Below are 20,332 nucleotides of genomic sequence, written 5' to 3'. Positions count from 1 at the left end.
TTGTGAATAAATCAGCAATTTGATCATTTGTGCTGCAGTATGCCATCTTGATGCTTCCTTTTACTGCCAACTCTCTAATAAAGTGATGCCAAGTCTCAACATGCCTTGTACGGTTGTGATACACTGGATTCTTAGTCATTGCAATTGTGGACTGATTATCACAATAAATTGTTGTTGCCTTCATTTAAACTTGCTTCATATCTTCCAAAATTCTTCTCAGCCATATTGCCTGACAAGCCGCTGCAGTAACAGCCATATATTCAGCCTCTGTTGAAGATAATGCAATGAATGGTTGCTTCTTTGAACTCCAAGAGACAGCACTAGAACCAACTGAAAAAACATATCCCGCTGTGCTTTGCCGATCATCAGCTGAATCTGCCCAATCACTGTTAGAAAAACCATATAATTGAAAATTGTTAGTTTTGGTGTACCATATGCCAAAAAAACTTGTTCCCTTTAAATATCTCAGCACTCTTCTAGCTGCCCCCATGTGCACCTTACTTGGACTTTGCATAAATCATGATAGGAGGCTGGTAGCTTGCAAAATATTGGGCCTGCTGTTTGTAAGATATAACAGGCTCCCAATCAAACTCCTACAGGTACAAGAATCAGCTTTTGCTTCATTGTCATCCAACTTAAACTTTTGATTGGTGATCATAGGAGTCTTCACTGGATTGCAGTCCTTCATACCCAATCTTTCAAGAAGATCTTTAACATACTTTTCTTGAGAAAGAAAAATTTGTTCATTACATTGCTTCACTTCCAACCCAAGAAAATAACTCATCAGCCCCAAATCAGTCATCTCAAATTCATGAACCATACACTTCTTAAATTCATTCATCAAAGAAATACTACTACCTGTATAAATTAAATCATCGCCACGTAAATACAATCAATACCTCATCGCCTCTACCAGTCTTGACATACAATGTTGGCTCACTTGTGCTTCTCTGAAATCCACAAGTGCTGAAATAGCTATTGATCTTCTCATACCAGGTCTGTAGAGCTTGCTTCAAACCATAAAGTGCTTTTTTTAGCTGGTACACCTTCCCTTTATGACCTGTAACTTCATAGCCTTCGGGCTGTTGCACATAAACTTCTTCATTTAGAATACCATTAAGAAAGGCTGATTTTACATCAAATTGATAGACATTCCGTTTATTATAAGTAGCTAAAGCTAAAACAGTTCGGATAGTGTCAAACCTTGCAACTGGAGGAAACGTCTCATCAAAATCGATACCTTCTCGCTGGATATAACCTTTAGCAGCCAGCCATGCTTTATATTTTTGAATTGAGCCATCAGATCTAAATTTGATCTTGTAGATCTATTTTAATCCAACAACTTCTTTGTCCTCTGGCAAATCCACAAGCTCCCGAGTCTTGTTTCCTTCTAAGGCCTTCATTTCTTCGTCCATAGCATCTCGCCATTGCTCGCAGCTTCTTCAAATGAGCTTGGTTTTTCAACCTCCGCAATCTGACATCTTTCGGTTTGCTCATATATCTCCCTCATAGATCTCCATTTTCTTGGTGGTGTTTCAGAAAAGGAAGAGGCTGATGATGCTGGACTTGAAGGGCTGGTGGCACTTGGTGTGGAAGGGCTGGAATCAGAATTGTTCTCATCTTCTTGAATCATTGGAGTGTTAACTAGCTCATCATCTTCCTGGATAGATCCTGAACAAGGCTGCAACTTACTCCAATCCCAAGCACTTCTTTCATCAAATACTACATCACAACTGATTAGCAACTTCTTATTGATAGGATTATAGAATCTATAACCTTTAGTTTCAGCACTATAACCCACAAAGATGCACTTTACACTATTATCATCAAGTTTTGTTCTTCTTTAACATGGAATATGAACATACGCAACACAACCAAAGATTCTAAAGTGAGTTGCCTTCGGCTTCCATCCAAACCAAGCTTCAAAAAGAGTTTGTTGATGTAGTGCACTTGTGGGACTCTGGTTGAGAATGTAAGCTGCTGGATGAATTGCTTCTGCCTAAAATGTCTTTGGAATGCTCTTGGCTTTAAGCATGCTCTTTGCCATCTCCACCAAACTTCGATTTTTTCTTTCAATTACTCCATTCTACTGAGGAGTGTAGCTTGCTGTTAGTTGCCTTGGGATTCCAAACTCATCACAAAAACTATCAAATTCTGCAGATAGAAATTCGCCATCACGATCTGTCTGTAGGATCTTCACAGGCTCTCCACTTTGTTTTTCAACAAAGGACTTGAACTTCTTGAAAATAGGCAATGCATCCGGCTTTTCCTTGGCAAAATAAACCCAAGTCATTCTACTATAATCATCAACAAAGACGATAAAATACATGTTGTTATTGAGAGAAAGAGTGTGCATAGGCCCACAAACATCTGCATGTATCAACTCAGCAGGCTTCATTGCTCTCCTGGCCTTCCCTTTTGGAAAAGAATCTCGATGTTGCTTTCCAACTATGCAGCTCTCACACACACCATTAGTAGGCTCAGTTGTGGGCAAACCATTCACCAAATTTTTCTTAGACAAAAGGCCCAAACTTCTGAAATTCAAATGCCCATATCGATGATGCCATAACCTATTCTCATCAAGCAAAGTAGCCTGTAATGCATGCTTATCAACACAATTAGGATCCCAAGGAAAAATCTTATTTTCAGCCATTGGAACCTAAAGCAACAATTGATTCTTGGATTTGTCTTTAAAGACATAACAAATCCCATATTCAAAAACAACTGAGTATCCTTTCAGCAAAATTTGCCCAACACTCAACAGATTTGTATCCAAATGAGGGACATACAAAACATCATCTATATAATTTATATCACTTGAATTCATCTTAACAGTAGCTTTTCCTTGAGCCTCACAAACTGTGCCATCACCAATTGTCACCTGGCTAGTCATAGACTCGTCCAAGTTGATGAATCGATCGAGTTTTCCTGTCATATGATTACTGCAACTACTATCTATGTACCAAACATCTGGTGCATATTGTTTAACTGAAAAACATGCTAGAAACAAACTTTCAATCTCATTTGTTTCATTTTCTTGAGTAATCTGTTTTTCATTTTCTAGAGCAATTTGGGCCTGTTTTTTTTTAAGCCTACAAAACCTTTCTATGTGACCATGCCTCTTACAATAGAAGCATTGCTTTTGGGGCTGATTATCACCTCTGTTGCTGGTATTTGGGTGCTGATTGTTGTTACCAAAATGGCCTCCTCTGCCACCATGAAAGGATCTTCCTCCATGCCCTTTATTGAAGCCACCTTTGTTACTTGACTCACCAAATCTTCTCCCATCTTTCACCTTAGACCAAGGTTGTTAAGGGCGGGTGCCCTCAACGTGCTAGACCCTGTCTAGCGGGTCTAGCGCTTGAGGCGCTAGGCACCGAAAAAACGAGCGTCTTATTGAAGTCAGGCACCATTTTTTCGGAAAAAAATATGACAAATAGGAAATAAATAGTCTATTCTAAAACTAAAAGTTTTCATTACAGCCTATTGTTTTGTTGATCTAATCCAATTCTAAAAGTCTTCATCAAATTTTTTATCTAAACACCACACCAAAAGACAAACTTATTTGAGTTTTCTATTTTCTCCATTACTTATACAGGGCAGCCTATTGCTCTATTCAAAAAGTCTAAAATAAAAAGTCTTCATCAGATTCTATGCCTAAGTTGTCATAATGATCATTTCCTCCGTCATCAGATAGGTCATTCTCTACATGCTCCTCAATCTCTTCTTTTGAACTAGAACTAATCTCTTCATGATTTAAGTTTGGTGGCTCTGAATGTGAAGTTGAAGCTGCTGTTGATCTTGATCTTGCTTGCAAGCTGGTATTTTTCCTTCTCCAACACCTGCTATCCTAGCTATTGTACCCCATGTCAAGTCATCATCATCACCAAACACCAAATCATCCTCGGCATCCATAGAATTGACTCCTTGCATGCTAGACTTTCCAATCAACCACTCATTACAGTCATCAATTCTTGCAAAGAAAGAGGATCAATAACATTGCATCGATCATCTCTCTTTAAGCTTTTGATTGTACTTGACGTACATTAAATTGTTAAGCTTCTTTTGCTCTAGCCTATTCCTTCTCTTTGTGTGAATCTGCAAGTACCAATCAATCATTTATCAAAACTTATTTAGGAATATAATATTACTATTATTTCATAAGATTTGCATGTGCAGCACATGACGTAAGCAACGAACCTGTTCAAACACACTCCAATTACGCTCACAACCAGATGCACTGCAAGTTAAACGAAGAATTTTAATTGCTATTGTAAATTTGGAGCTGAGCTTCCATACAAACTCCACTATTAGGCTGTGATGCAGATAAATGAAAAAGTAAAGAGTTTAGAACAAGAACATCTGAAATTCTGAACAAGTTATAAATTCTGAAATTCTAAGCAAGTTATTTAAGTTACCTGGAGCCTTTGTTGTCCTTGATCTAATAGCCAATGGAATCCCAAACAGGCTTTCTGCCTTTTTGTATACATAAAACTTAGATATGATACGATCTTGCACTTCTTGACTTGGAACCAATTTTGTTATGCATGCATATAGCCTGGCAGTCACTTCCTCATCAAATTCTACATTCGGGTTATTATCGAAAAACTCGGGATTCAAGTAATAACCAGCTGAATGAAGAGGCTGATGAAGTTGGCATTCCCATCTTTTGTCAACAATCTTGAAGACTTCCTTGTACTTCTCTTCATTTCCATTGAATGCTTTCATAATGGCTTCTTTAGATCTATCCATGGCTTCATAGATGTATCCCCTGGCTGGCTTTTTTCCATTATCAACTAATCTCAAAACTCATACAAGAGGCCCCATAACTTTAAGAGTGTAGACCACACCATTTCAAAAGTAGGGGAGAGAGCAGTTTCAGAAATCTGTTTACCCTCCTGATCTTTTGCCCATTTGCTGGATAGCCATCCTTGAGAAGTAAACATTGTTCTCAAGTTAACCTTTTGCTTGTGATGAATGCTTTGCAAAGTAAGATATGATGTGCAAAATCTGGTTTTTTTCAGCCCCAAGTAAGTCCCTTTTTTTTGTGAACTCTCTCATCATGTTTAGAATACCAACATTGTTGTAAATAAAAACGGTAAGAGCAACTCCTCTATCAATAGTTCGTTTAACTTGTGGAATCTCCCCAATATCTTACAACATTAGATCTATGCAATGTGCTGCACATGGTGTCCAATAAATATGTGGCCTCTTTATTTGCAAAAGCTTTCCTATTTCAAACAAATGCGAAAACAATTTGCAATGCAGAATTAGAAAGTCTCTTATACATCACAATATACAACTAGAAATCTAGAATATTGGCATTAAAAGTCAGGATTAGCAAGTCATACCAGCCATGGTGAAATTTGTTGCATTATTGGTAATTACTTGGACAACATTCGTCTCTCCCACATGTTCCACAAAAGAGTCTTAACAACTCAAACATTTTCTCTCCAGTTTTCATATATGATGAAGCATCAATAGATTTTACGAACATTGTTCCAGAAGGGCAGTTCACAAGAAAATTCATTAAACTTCGACCCCTCTAATCAGTCCATCCATCTGACATCACCGAACATCCATGTTTTACCCAAGCTTCCTCATGACTTTTGAACAAATCATCTGTGTATGCCAATTCTTTCTTAAGCAGTGAAACTCTTAACTCATGGTAGCTTGGGGGTTTTAAATTAGGACCATACTACCCAATTGCTTCAATTGCACATTTAAATGCATCTGAATTTGCAACATTGAATGGTATTCCGGCTTGGTAGAACAGGCGAGCAATATATTGACAAGCTTCTTCTCTTTTCTTCTTGTCACATGCATCTTGAATGTTTGTTTGCTTCAATTTTCCTTGCTTTCGAAGTTGAACCACTTTCTCTAGCTTCTGATACACAAAGGAATCCATTGGACCTTTATGCCGTGGCTTCTTGACATTATCCATTCCTTTATTCGTGGCTGAACCAGATGCTAACCTTTTTCTGGAAGTTTGGTTTTCAGCTTCATTGTCATCATCTTCAATCTCAATCATGTTGTCAAAATCATCCAAGTCTGGCATCTTATCATAATTCTCTTTGTGGTTCTTTCTCTCGGTCATGTAATTCAGCAGCTCTTCTCTCACATTCTCAGGCATTTGAGACATGCTTTGGCATTTTTAAACTTTCCGATTTGATGTTTTTTTGCCCTATATATCCCACCTTTTGTCACCTTAGAACAGAACATACACGTAACAGAATCGGGATCTTTAGGATCTTTTAAGAAATTATATTTCCAGCTGAGATCCTTTTTACTGCTAGCATTGGCTGTTGCACCCTCTGCTGCTGCCATTGTAAAACCAGTGCACTGTTGACTGCACAAAGCAGAGTCAGGGATGAACAGAGAACTATTTTATTGAAAAAAAAATACACACATGCTCTGTTTTGTTAAATAAAAAACAGTCACGAAGAGGGAAGGAGGAGAAGGAAATTAAGAGGAGAATAGAGAATAAATAGTACCATTGTAAAATCAGTGCACTGTTGACCTGCTTTGTGAACCGTTTTATTGAAGACAGATACAAACATGCTCTGTTTTATTGAATAAAAAACAGAGACGAACACAGAAGGAGAAGGAGAGGAGATTAAGAGAAGGAGAAGAGAGTAAATTGTGAAAAGAGGGTGAAAAAGGGAACAAAATTCATACTTTTTTTTTTGCTTAGGTGCTGTCAACTTCAATAGAGGAAAGGGAACTGCTCCAACCATCCAAAATCCAAGGAAGTTGTAGGGGTACAGCTTGTGCATGTAGTTGCAATTCTTTAATGTCTTTCTAAAACAATAAAACCTATTAATTGTCTCTTAATTTCTTTTAATAAATTACTTAAGTATCCTTTCTTTTTGTTCTTTTAAAGGATTTGTCTATCACCCATAGCTGTAATTTCAAATTGCAGTGAATGACAGCTATTAAATTGGAAGCTGAACAGTCAGGAGAATAAAACCAATTTTAATTGGATGCCAAAAGTGAGTGCCTTGCGCCTTGCTCCAGGTGAGTGCGTAGGCGGCAGAGGCGCTCACTTGGTTGAAGACGCCTCGCTTGGAGGAGGCTGAAGTGCTTTCATCCAAGGGCGCCTTGCTTGAGTGCATAGGTGCGCCTAGGCGAGCGTTGTCTTAATAACATTGCCTTAGACAACTGCAACTTGCTATGAAAAGCATTTTCCATCGAGTTATTATCATATCATTTCATCCCATCTTCATGAGAATATAAAGAACCAAGCAATTCAGGAACTGTTAGTTCTCCCAAATTCTTTGACTCTTCAATTGCGTCCACCACATGATCATATTTCTTAGGCAAAGTCTTAAGAATTTTTTCAACCACCTTTTGTTCAGACAAGTCCTCACCATATTTTCTCATTTGATTCACAACCTCTAGCATATTAGTAGAGTAATCATGTAAAGACTCACTATCTTTCATACATACTCTTAAACAAGATTTTAGAAATCGGTACCGAGGCCCATATTGGTTCCAGCTCGATACGGTACTGTACTATACTAAGAGCGTATCGATTCAATACTGATATGCCATAAAATTTTTTTAAATTTTTTCAATTGAATTTGATTTCAAAATTTTTTTATTAATTTTTAAATTACTTTATATCCAAATTAATATTTATTTATGTTATATAACAATTTTACCATCCAAAAAAAATAAAAGAAGTCTAAAAGACTAAAATAATGCATTAAATATATCTAACATACAAATTATAAAGAATAATATGCTAATCTCAAGATCTCTGTTGATTTAATATCTCGTCGAGTGTCTGTGCCACTCGTAGATATTCGGATCATCCATATACTCTAGAGGAATATCAGTCCATCTCTCTAACCAAGTAGCACTGTAATTCTGAATATTCATCTCATGAGGTATCCTCTCTAGATTGTAAGACATTTCAGATCTCTCGCTCAAACTCTGACTCTGAGAGATATCATCGGATGATGGTATGGCTTTGGAGGGACCCATCCAAATATGTCAGTAGCAAAATTCGATCAATAAGGTACTTTGGGCTGCATAGGATAGTAGCCGTAGAAGTTGATGTCTCGGATACATTATATCATATGGATCATAAGCTGCCTGTGGGTGATAGAATTCATAATACGAGGATGATTTAGATACATCCATGGATCCTACACGTACGAGGTCATCTGCAGCTGTATCATGTGTTGGACGACTTTTGAAAGGCCGTCGTCTATATGAAATTGTCTCCTCACGGAGTCTATCAGCTCGTCCACCGTGGTCCCTATCTTGTGTGGCATGTGTAAATTGGGACTCATCGGTGAATCGAATATCATCCTACAGCTGCATCTCATGAATAGTGATCTCGTATTCTCCAATCCTTCTCTGATCATCAGATCCATGAATGCTATCATCACTCTCACTGCCGTTGGTCTTCGAATCTGAGTCAATTGACTCCTGCACTCTCGAGGGTGTTGCAACTGGCTTTTCTTTTTCTGTCTTTTCAAGCTCCCTCGGTGCCCCTCTGTGACTGACTTTGCTGTATCTGGGAGGATGGATGTCTTTTTCTTGCTTGAGATGACCGGTCTCGTCTCAGTATTTCTCGCTCAAACATCTGGATGGATGTCTTGGACATAGAGTTACGTAATGAACGACTCCCTTGTGATCTCTTAGGTTGTGGCTGATCAGCTGGAATTTTATGTGAAATATTTGTATTTGTCCACTATCCTGGATTCATCTTAATCTCTCTAGCTACCACACTGGCTGGTAGGGATAAGCATGGTCCGATTTGGATCGGTTTCATGCTTAAATCTAAGCCAAACCAGTCTTACTAAATGGTTTGGTATTTTTAGAAACCAAACTAGACCAATAGATGATTGAAACCAAACCAAACCAACATGGTTTAAACGGTTTGGCTTGGTTTGGTTTATCGGTTTATATATATATATATATTATGATTTGTGAAGACTTGTTTCCTTTTTACATAGAAGTACCACTAAGAGAATTTATCAAGTAAAATGATTTAAATTGACAAGATATTGTCACTCAAAATGAAATTTTAAAACAAACACCGTCATTAAGGATTAAGATAAAAATCTCCAATATATTACAACAAAAATAAATAATTTAGTAAGTCATTTCGGGTTTAAGGCTAATCAATACAAAATCAAATTCATAAACAACACCATAAATTCAGAATTATTTTCTAATACATTAATACTCCAACATAAACAACATTCTAATCAAAACGACGTCGTTTTATTAAAGCCGGTCCAGTTCGGTTTGAGAACAGTTTTATTTACTGGCAAACCTAAACCAATCCAAACCTATTTCATATGTATCAAAAACCAATTAAACCAAATCGAATAAAATTTTAAACTGAACCAAACCACAGCAAACCAAACCTGTGGTTTGGTTCGGTTTCATCAGTTTGATTGGTTCAAGTTTGGTTTTTGCTCACCCCTACTGACTGGTCGTGGAGGGGATTTCGGCTCATCAAGTTTCGACTCCTGCTGCTGGCCTACAAGTCATCCAATCATTGGATCCTTATCATCAATGGCATAATCATTTATCGTCGGATCTATGTACTTCAGCTGTACTTTATCTTGGATACATTTTAGTCTCAATCTCAAATTATAGTGCACATAAATAAGATCGTTGTGGTATTTTTGTCAGATGGTTTCTCCGTTTGCTGTGGATAAGGGCGAAAGTCGATTAATTACGCTCACACCCCTTAGAGGAGATCGTCTGGAAAAGAATGCGGATGGTCATATTTTTTAAATTTTGTGCAGACTGTGCAAAATGAATTCATCATTCAGCTGTCAGAATATTAAACAAAATTACATATCAGATTTTATGATATTAGTAGGTATGTAATATCAAGAAAGTCCTCATGTTGATATGTAATTTATCTGGATGTAGCTTCTTTTTGCTTACGACAGTCATTGAGACTTCAAAGTTGTCTGTCCCATCTCTAAATTGTTTCGTCTGTGAAAAATATATCTATTTTATTAGTAAATATGTTAAGTTAAATGCTTGCACCTTAATTGACCTAACATACCTCTTGCAGACATATAGATGCGATTTTAGGATCATGCACCATCTTACATATCACATTACTCAGTGCAGTGAGAAGCTCATTATCCATATCTATTCTGGGTATGGTGTACTGAAATTTTGGATTTAAATAGTAAGCTGAAAATAAATTTCATAAATGATTAAGTAAACTTATATTAGTACAAGAAAAAAAATTACAGATGATTTTTGAATTCATGCTTATCGGTTAGATGCAAATTCCTATCCATCTGATAGTCACAGTGGTGCTCAATGATGTTGATGTATTCCTAGGTATGTTTGGGATCTATCTCATTGATCTGTTTCTTTATCCTCTCCATCATGTGATATAAGAAGTTTATCTGAGGGTATCTCTTGCTGTCGACGGTGCGAAGCATCTCATATAATGGCTTGATAACTTACATTATCTTATCAGTCGGTTACTAGAATAATTGACTAATTATCAAGTTCTTCACATGACTTTTCTCAGTGTCGGCCCTTGCATATCTGCTTTTCTGCTATTCGGCACTGATAAATATCTGACGCAAGGTTGCTTTTTTCCGCAAAAGTTTATGAAGTACTTTGTAGTTTATAGCAAATCGTGTGATATCTGATCTCAAGATCTTCCTCCAGTATATTTCTATATCAATGACAATATTCATGTATGATTGTAGATAAATTTAGTAATGGACTGGGCTATATCCATTGCTTACTGCACTCTATGAAGCTTTTTAATATCCATCAACATGAGATCAATACAATGTGTAGCACATGGTGTCCAGTAAATATGCGATCACTGCTCCATCAGCAACTCACTGGCGGTCTTATATTGCGGCTCATTATCTGTGATGATTTGCATGGCATTTTGCTCTCCAGTTGAATCAATCACCTCTTCCATTAGTCCAAGGATGCATGTGGCATCGTGCACCCTATTTGAAGCATTAATTGATTTATGAAAAAATATTTTTTCATCATAATATGTCAAGAGATTTATGATACTCCGTTTAGTAGGATCGGTCCAACCATCACACATCACCTTCAGTCCGTATATGCGTCATTGATTCTTGTAAGAAGAAATTCATCTTTCCAAATCTTCTTTATTACTATCAAGAAGCTGACCATAGATATCTCTGGGTGTTAAGGGATCTACATCGGGGTCGGCAGTCTGTATGGCTGAAATGGTAGATCGATAGTAATATTGCTCGCTGCATTTGTTGGAATGTGGCTAAAATGAAACTATGATCCAATAGCTCGCCACATATCCTTCTTCTTATTCTTTTTCAGCATAGTGTCAATCCTTTGCTGTTTTGAATCTTTGCTAGAAAAAGTATGTGGATCTAAATCATGAATGGTGGCTCTTGTTGGAATCTCTGTCGGACCTCCTACTACCAAAAGTCTCTAGCATCAATGAAATACTATGCCTGCCTCTACTGACTGGCTCCCTGATAGAGGCGGTCCTCCTGAACTCGGACTCTCTTCCAGCAGTCGCAGAGTTAGATCCCGATTCATATAATGTTGGTCCAAATCGCTTGCTATATCTGGCCATTTTCTCCAGCCTGTACTGATCATCCAGATTTGCCTGAATGGTAGCCTTAATCTATGCCTCCTCATTATTTGAAGCAGAGGCCTTCTCTGACTCTCTAAAATGATAGGAAGGTGGCTCTCCAACTCGACGGTCCATCTCTATCCTCTTTTGCTTTGCTTTCTTCTTCGCTGCTTTAGAACCAGCGAAGTATTTCATAAGCTATTGAACCTACTATGGGTATTTTCAACACATGATCACATTTTGATAAATCAGCCAAATGCATCTTCAACCTAGTCCCCCTTATTTCTGAAACTCTGTGCTGCACCATTTGCATCTCCAATGGTGTCGAACTGAGAGCATCTCACCATGCTTCCAGCCAATGTCACGCTTGGCTCCTTATTTCTACAAGTTTAACAAAATACAACAGTTTAATAATTATAAAAAATTATTATAATTATTGATCATAAAAAATTTAATTTTTAAACTTTATAAAATACTTCTGATTAATATGTTTCATAATTCTAATTTTTCATAATTTTTATTTATATATAAATTTTTAAATTTTTAATAATAATTTTAAATCTCATCAATTCAGAAACATATGTTGTGCTTCAAATAATACTTCTAAATTATTTAAAATATACTATCACTTTTACATATTTTTTTATTCTCTAGAAATTTTTTTATTTTTTAAATAACTAAAAATTATTTTTATATTTAAAAAATTTAAAAAAAATTATTTGAGGTTAAATCCAAGAAACATGTTATGGATCCTATATATATTTTTCTAAGCCTATTAACATGCATTAGATGCTATTTATCTTTTTATTTTTTTCGAAATTAAGCCTAAGCTACTATGCATATCATGCATCAAAATCTATACAATTAAATATAAAATTTATGCTGAAAGTAGCTTGAATCATCCTAAACAATATTTTGATTATATATATTTTTTGAATTTAATTTTTTAATAATTTTTATTCAATAAATAAATAAATAAATTTTAAAAATAATTAACGAAAATTAATGATTTTAGTGTTATCATGTAGATCGTCTAATGATCCACAACATATAAGAAATCATACGAAAATCATAAATTTTGGCATGATTTTTCTTTATTTTTCTACTATTTAGTGGTTTTTGGCCAAAAAAAAAGATGAAAAATAAAATATTTAGTGACAGAATAAAGGATTATGTTACTTTTGGTCGAAATATGTTGTCCCATCAAAGAAGTTGTGGAATTTTTTTTGAAATTCTTTTTTTGGGCTTCATTCGCACCTATCGTTGAAGCCTGAGAGCAGAACGCCATAGACTCAGAGTTGCTCTCGAATCTCAGCCTAAGGGGTTGAGGCTACTCAGTTATTGGTAGCCCAGTCCCACCACAAACACCTCCTGGCCCCCCCAACCCCCCACTCCCCCCCCAAATGTGCCCACACCCCACATGGTCGGTACGGCTCGGTTTGCTCGTGAGTCGAGCCGAACCGAGCAATCCTGCTCGGTTTCGAGCAGTTTGAGCATGAACCATACCGAACCGCTCAGTTTGGTGCGGTTCGCATGGTTTTCTGAAAAAAAAGACCGAACCAAACCGGCCGGTTTGGGCTGGTACGGAATATCATGCTCTCAAATTTACGATGAAGAGTTTGAAGTTTGACCATCAATACTTTAGTATTACCTTGGTAGGTTTTCTGCAGAGCATCCCAAGCATCTTTTGACTTCGTGGCTGCCTCAATGCGAGGAAAAATCATGTCATCTACAGCCTGCTGGATGAGGAAGAGGGCTTTAACATCTTTTTTGTGAATGTCTCTAAGTGTATCTCGTGCTACACCAATTTCTGTGTATCCATTCTCCACCAAGTCCCACAAGTCTTGGAAAATAAACAAAGTCTTCATCTTTGTGCTCCAAACTTCATACCCACTGCTTTGAAACAATGGGATTTCTGGCACCGAAGGATTCACACCAATGTTGGTTGCCATCTACCTCAAATGAAGCTCTGATACCAGATGTAAAAACTCAATCTAAATGCTGATTCTCAAAATATTAGCATTCCATTAATATTCAAATGCAGAATGCAATGCTTGCTGGAGAGAAAATAGAGCTTCAAATTTTATTGAACCGAGGACTGCAATTTATACACACTAAATCATAACTGAATTCCTTTAAACTAAGACCAACTAGACCACTAACGCATGACTCAACAAATTACCTATAACTCCATAAAAACAGAACTCCACTTAACAACTAAAATTTGACTCTATCAAAAACTGAACTTGACATAACAAACACATAACTTTAACAAACAAACACAATCTAAACTAATTTCTGCATTAGTTACTAACAAAATCAAATCAATAGCATGTTTATATGATTGTATATTTTTCTTAAAAATTAATAAGTGCTATATAAAATAATATAAGGTTATAAGTAGTTTCGGATATTCGGATACGGATCAGATAGTTGTCTATCCATATCCATATCTATTTTTCTTTGATGGATATGGATATGGATACGGATATTAGTCTGATCTTCAAATTTCTATACATATCCGGATTGATTCGGATACGAAAACGGATCCGGACAGATATTATCCATACCACTTTCACCCCTAGATAAAATTGATATTAGGAGAGGAGCTTATTAATATCGTCAATGTGCTTATGCTCCTTAGTAAGATTGGATAATGCTACAAAGCAATGCTCTTCGGATAATATAGTGGACTAATACAAGTGATTCTTAGTGGAGAAAAGATATCTACTATAGGATTACTTGAATTGTTATATGGAAAATATAGTATAGGTCTTAAAAAGGTGCATGAAAGTTATAGTTTCAAGGATATAAATGAGGAAGGGGATGCTGTTTTGGAGTTCATAATGACATATGGCCTAATATTAGCTAACACCTGCTTGAAAAAAGGGCTCATAATTGATAACTTCTAAAGTGAATATGATACTAGTCAAATAGATTTCTTCCTTGCTAGAAAGGCTGATCGAGCTTTGTGTAAAGATTATAAGGTTATATAGGGTGAGAGTTTAACCACCCAACATAGATTGGTGGCTTTTGATTTGCGTATTAGGAAATACAAAGGGACTTATGAAAATAAGAACCGGAGGGGTAGGTGGTGAAATTTGCAAGAAATAAACAAATAACTTCTAAGGATAGAGTGTTGTAGGAAGGAAAAGAGGGTCTAGATAAGGAAATCAAAACCATATGGAAAGAGATGGCTAAAACTATTAAGAAAGTGGTTACAAGGTAATTAGGAGAATCAGAGGAGAAAAGGCCATCCAATAAGGAGACTTGGTGGGGGAAAGAGAAAGTTTAGTTGGTGGTTAAGGTTACAAGAGTGTTATCAAAGACTACCTAAATATCGGATTAGATGTGTATGAAATTTATAAGATGGCCTGGAAATGAAGAAGGCAGTTCAAAAGGCTAGATTCAAATCACATGAATTATATCGCAAGTTAGAAACTAAGAAGGGGGATAAAAATACCATAAGGTTGCAAAACTAAAATAAAGGAAAACTAGAGATGACTTAGGCTAAATGCGTCAGAGATGAAGATCAAAAAGTTTGGTTGAGGTGAATGAGATCAAAGAGATATCGAGAAGTTATTCTAATAAACTATTCAATGGAAATTATATAGAAAATTTAGGAGGCCTTACTAGTTATATTGAGGATACAAATGTTAAATAAATGCATATAGAATTTGAGTATCTGAAATAAAGGAGGCTATTAAATAGATTAAATAGGAAAATCTGTTGGACTTGATGAAATTCTTATTGAGGTTTAGAAGTGTTTAGGTGATGTGGGAATAACTTTGTCGATGACTATGTTTAATAAGATTTTAAAGACCACGAAGATGCTTGAAGTTTGGAGGAAGAGCACTATAATACTGATTTATAAGAATGAAGGTGATACTGAAAATTGTTCTAACTATCATGTTGTTAAACATATAAGCTATACTATGTAATTTGGGGAGAGGGTGATTGATCATAGATGGAGGTGGACACAAAAATATCAAAGAACTAATTTGCTTATATTGCTGAGAAGGTTGACTATGAAATCTAGTTTTCTCCTTTGGAGGTTAATGGAGAAGCATAAAGAAAGGAGACAAGATCTTTATATGGTTTTTATTGACTTAGAGAGCATGAGATAGAGTCTCTAGAGAAATCTTATGATAAGTGTTATAAGAGGAGATTCCATTAGAAATACTAATGTGATTAATATATAAATTGGATCAATTACTAGTGTAAGAACAATTGGTGGTAGTACTTGTGAGTTTCCCATCACAATAGGTTTTCAATTATAATAGGTTTCCATCAAGGATCTATTATAAGTCCTTATTTTTTTGTTGGTCATGGATATGCTTACTAGGAATATTAAGAATGATACTTCTTGGTACATGCACTGCAAATGTTATAGTCTTAGTGGATGAAACGAAATTGATCATAAGTTGGAATTATGGAGGAGTGTATGAGAACAAGTGTTTTAAGTAGAACTAAGATGAAATACATGAAATGCAATTTTAATAAAATTAGAAATAGAAATAAAGATGGTGCCAAAATTGAGGTCATGGATTTCTTAAGAGTAATCATTTTTGATATTTAAGATCGATTATTCATAAGGGGAGATTGAAGAGGATATTATCCATAGGATTAAAGCAAGTTAGATGAAATAGAAAATTGCAACTGGGATATTATTTGATTGTACGACACTTGCCAAGTTGAAGAAAAAATTTTTCAGGACATCCATATGACCATCTATGCTCTATAGGACAGAACGTTGGATGGCTAGAAAATAATTTGTATGTAAGATGAGTTGGTCGAAATGAGAAAGTTGAGATGGATGTGTTGTAATACAAGAAACAATAGAATAAGAAGGTGGACGTAGTATCAATTGGGGGTAAATGGAGGGAAGGATGACTTAGATGGTTTGGATATGTATAATGTAGGCCAGGGGATGCACCAATACCAAGAAGTGATTTAAGAAATGTAGAAGGAAAGAGGGGTAGAGGTGGAATGAAAAGCACGTAGATGGAGTACTAAGGAAGGATTTGATATCTCAACATTTTTCAAAAAGTATGACATAAACCAAGGGGAATGGACGAAAATGATTTATGTAGCCATCCCCAACTAGTTTGGGATTAAGGCTTGGGTTGAGTTATACTTTTCAGGGGACTAAAATCTTGTGGGTGCTTTTTGCATTTAATTTATTACTTGGTTAGGGAATGGTTGTTGGAGTGAAAGTGATTGGAGATATAACAAGCATAAACAGATTTTAGATGTTCAAGAGTATTTTGTGGAATGACTAGCATAGACGTTCTCTGTTCAAGCAAATGAATAGGAAAACATCTACCTGATAAGCTAAAAGTTGATCATATTCTACATGCTTTTTAATGATGCCTCTAAAAGTTAGTTCAACTCATATGCAAGTATACACAATGTGAGACCAATGCATTGGCTAAAATATGCAAAATATTAGTGTATAATTCAACAAGGTTAGAAAAAACATGTTTCATGCATTTGTAATTTCAAAAATATTTTAAATTTGCAAAGTTAAGACCTTTATGTCCCTTGCTAGGACTGAAGCTCAGAGCCACAATTAGCATTGTATCAACAACTTTCTGACAAAAACCATTTTGGTTACGTGGTCGAAGGCTTCTCTTTAGTTTCTTCTCTTAAGCTTCCACTTTGGTCACCATGTTCTTATATAGAATCCTCCTATGATATTTCTAGCTTCTGGATTGTCTTTCTTTTTGTCCCAATTCCCGAGTCTAACCCACTCAAGGATGACTATTAGCTATGTTGGAACTACGAGATCTCAAATATCAGAGCAGAGGCGAGAGAGATGCTTGGACTAATGCCATTTAGGTTGCTTAGGTCTCTTCCTTTTTACTTTTCTTTCTTTTTTTTTTTTGTGGGGGCGGGGGGGTCTGGGGGTTGTTTAGGGGGGGAGAGTCAAAAGGAGTAAGCGATGAGCAGATTAAGCAACTCAAACTTGTTTATCTCCCTCCATCTATTATGGGAAACAAGGCAGGCACCCGGGGGAGGGGGGGGGGTTGGGTTGTGGCGGAAGTATTTCATTGGTGGGGTTTATTTGGGAAATGATATCAGTGTGGAGTTAGCAGAGTGGAAGAGATATTGGTGGCACTATCTCAAAGCCGATCTGAAATCTGTGAAACTGTATAAATGAAAGGAATTTGCTGCTGCCAAGTGGATGTTTGAAGAGCTTTGAACACAAGAAGAATGCTTTTGTTGTGACCATCAATATTCAACACAACATCTGGCATAACATTTAATTGTAAATGGTCTAAGGGACCCCTCATTATGTTGCACATCCATATAACTGGCACTTAAACATGGCCATCGTTTAGCTGTGTTAGCATTTTTTTTGGTATTTTTGGTGTTTCAGAAAAAACAAATATTATTTTATATTATGAAGTACTGTATCTTAGCTTGTTGGTTGTGGATCCCTTTACAAACTTGCATATCTCTGCTTGCATGCCTAGTGTTGATATGGATATGACATGATGCATGTGCTGTGCTGGTCCTTGACTGGCACAAACATTATATGCAGTACTTTAGGCATTGTGTTATGTGCTTAAATGGGCTTTCGTAGAGTTAAATGACTAATAAATTATATAACACATTAAATTTACTTAAAATAACTCTTCTAGTTATAATTATAAAAACTGATTCACAATTTGTTTATTAATCACTATGGACGACTGTATAAACTGTAGGAATAAAACCAGAGAAGATGGCTGTTAGGAGGTGTCAAGGTTCCATAATATTAGAAGCAGAAGATCAATCAGAGGGAATCAGGGTACGTATCAAAAGAGTACAATACTGTACAACTAAAGTTGAAAGGCAAAAAGTAAAAGAGATCGATAAATGAAGAGAGGAAAGGAGGACCTTCCTTCAGTGATAGGATTATCAAAATAAGGTTCGTTCAAGCTCAAAGTCATAGAATAGATAATTGCTTGCTTCAAGTGCATGATGCATGTTACATAGCAAGTTACACTTAGAGAAAACATCGTTTGAGATGTATGCGCATTATGATTGTCATATTAATTTAGATACCGTATAGGATATTTTGTTATTCTAAATGTAAATTTCTAGAATTGGGAGCAGGTGTGGGAGCTGGTGCAAATGCAGGGGATCGGATATTTTAGAAACACTTAAATTCCTATGAAGTGGGTGCAGGTCCAAGATTTTGGGAAGATTTTGGAGTGGGTTTGTTAACCTAGGTAGAAGATGCCAGCTATTAAGATCTAGACCAATAATGAAAAATTTAACATTGCATACACAATTTGTTTCAAACCAGATATCTCATATTTGTTTAACTAGTTTATGCGGTCACTTGAAGCCTTTAAGAAAACAATAACAAATGGTTAAAAAAACTTAATTTTTGCCAACTTTTAACCAGATACAGCTCAAGTGGTCAAGCATCATCTTTTAAGCAGCAGCTAAAGTGATCAACTGGCTGGTGGGAAAAGCCAAGTGATGGTTGAATGTTACAAGAAAATAAGAAGGTCGAACAGAACATACAATATCCTTTAGAATGATCGCAAAAGCATCCTCATGAGTGAGACTTAACTTGTATGTAATGCGAGTGACTAATTCCAGAGGATTGTTGATGATCCTCTCAACTGCTGAATAATTACAGCATACATGCATTCACAACTAAAAGTGGAATATGTTTGATGGTTGGTGGTGATTCGGTAAATGAATGTGATGCTTCTCTGCGAATGTAGTGCATGTGGTTGGTGCTAGAGGGAAGAGTATCTAACAGATGGCCATGATTTGAGAGGCAGTGGTATGGATGGGATTTCAGTCTCTAAAATGATATCTAAAGGTGGTGAAGTGCATGGGTTTCAAAGCTGAAACCCCATGATGCATGTTATATATAGTAGAGGGACAAATTTGCTCTGCACATACTTACCAGCTGCCGATGTGATTGCTTATTACAACTCTTAAATAATTTTAAATTCTAGTTTTCCAGAATTGTGATATTAGTTGATCTTTAAAAGGTGACAGGTGAAGGGGATGACAAATATCTGGTTGCGACCGCAGAACAGCCATTGTGTGCTTATCATCTAAATGATCGAATCTATCCTTCTGAACTACCTATACGGTATGGTTTTTCCTTTATTTTGTTCTCTTTGGTAATTTTATTTATGAGTTCTATACTATTACCCAGAAAGAAGTACATGGTTTACTTTATGATTGGTATTGCATTTGTATGTACTTTTAGATATGCTGGATACTCAACCTGCTTCCGGAAAGAAGCTGGTTCACATGGTCGAGACACACTGGGCATTTTCAGAGTCCATCAGTTCGAAAAAGTAGAGCAATTCTGTATTACCAGTCCAAATGACAACGACTCATGGGAGATGCATGAGGAAATGATAAAAAATTCGGAGGACTTCCATAAGGAGGTGTGCTCTTGGAACTTGGAAACCTTGTCGTTGTTATTCTTGCCTGCTAGGCATATAAATTTATTTATGGAATTAACATATTGCAGCTTAACATTCCCTATCAAGTCGTGGCTATTGTTTCTGGTGCTTTAAATGATGCGGCAGCCAAGAAGTATGACTTGGAAGGATGGTTTCCTGCATCACAGACCTACAGAGAACTAGTCTCCTGTTCAAATTGCACGGATTTCCAGTCAAGGAGATTAGGAATTGGATATGGCCAGAAAAAGGCAAGCATTTCAACCTTTACTGCCTTTTTGATTTTATCAAAAAATGTTGATTCTGCATTCAGAGTAAAATAAAT

The 20,332-nt window shown here is 36.3% G+C and overlaps 1 protein-coding gene across 2 annotated transcripts in view; it reads left to right on the top strand.

The window, feature by feature from the left end:
* LOC105035665 (serine--tRNA ligase) overlaps nt 1-20,332 on the top strand; it is a 37,922-nt gene that overhangs the window by 17,049 nt on the left and 541 nt on the right. For both annotated transcript variants that reach the window (XM_010911302.4, XM_029262015.2), the window contains exons 6-8: nt 19,585-19,688; nt 19,809-19,992; nt 20,079-20,258. In XM_010911302.4, coding sequence (XP_010909604.2) covers nt 19,585-19,688; nt 19,809-19,992; nt 20,079-20,258 — 468 coding nt within the window. The remainder of the gene's footprint in view (nt 1-19,584; nt 19,689-19,808; nt 19,993-20,078; nt 20,259-20,332) is intronic.

Source organism: Elaeis guineensis, chromosome 3 (assembly GCF_000442705.2).
Source record: "Elaeis guineensis isolate ETL-2024a chromosome 3, EG11, whole genome shotgun sequence".
Lineage (NCBI taxonomy): Eukaryota > Viridiplantae > Streptophyta > Magnoliopsida > Arecales > Arecaceae > Elaeis > Elaeis guineensis.
The sequence above is the reverse complement of the archived record's forward strand: the minus strand, read 5'-3'. Positions and strand labels throughout refer to the sequence as shown.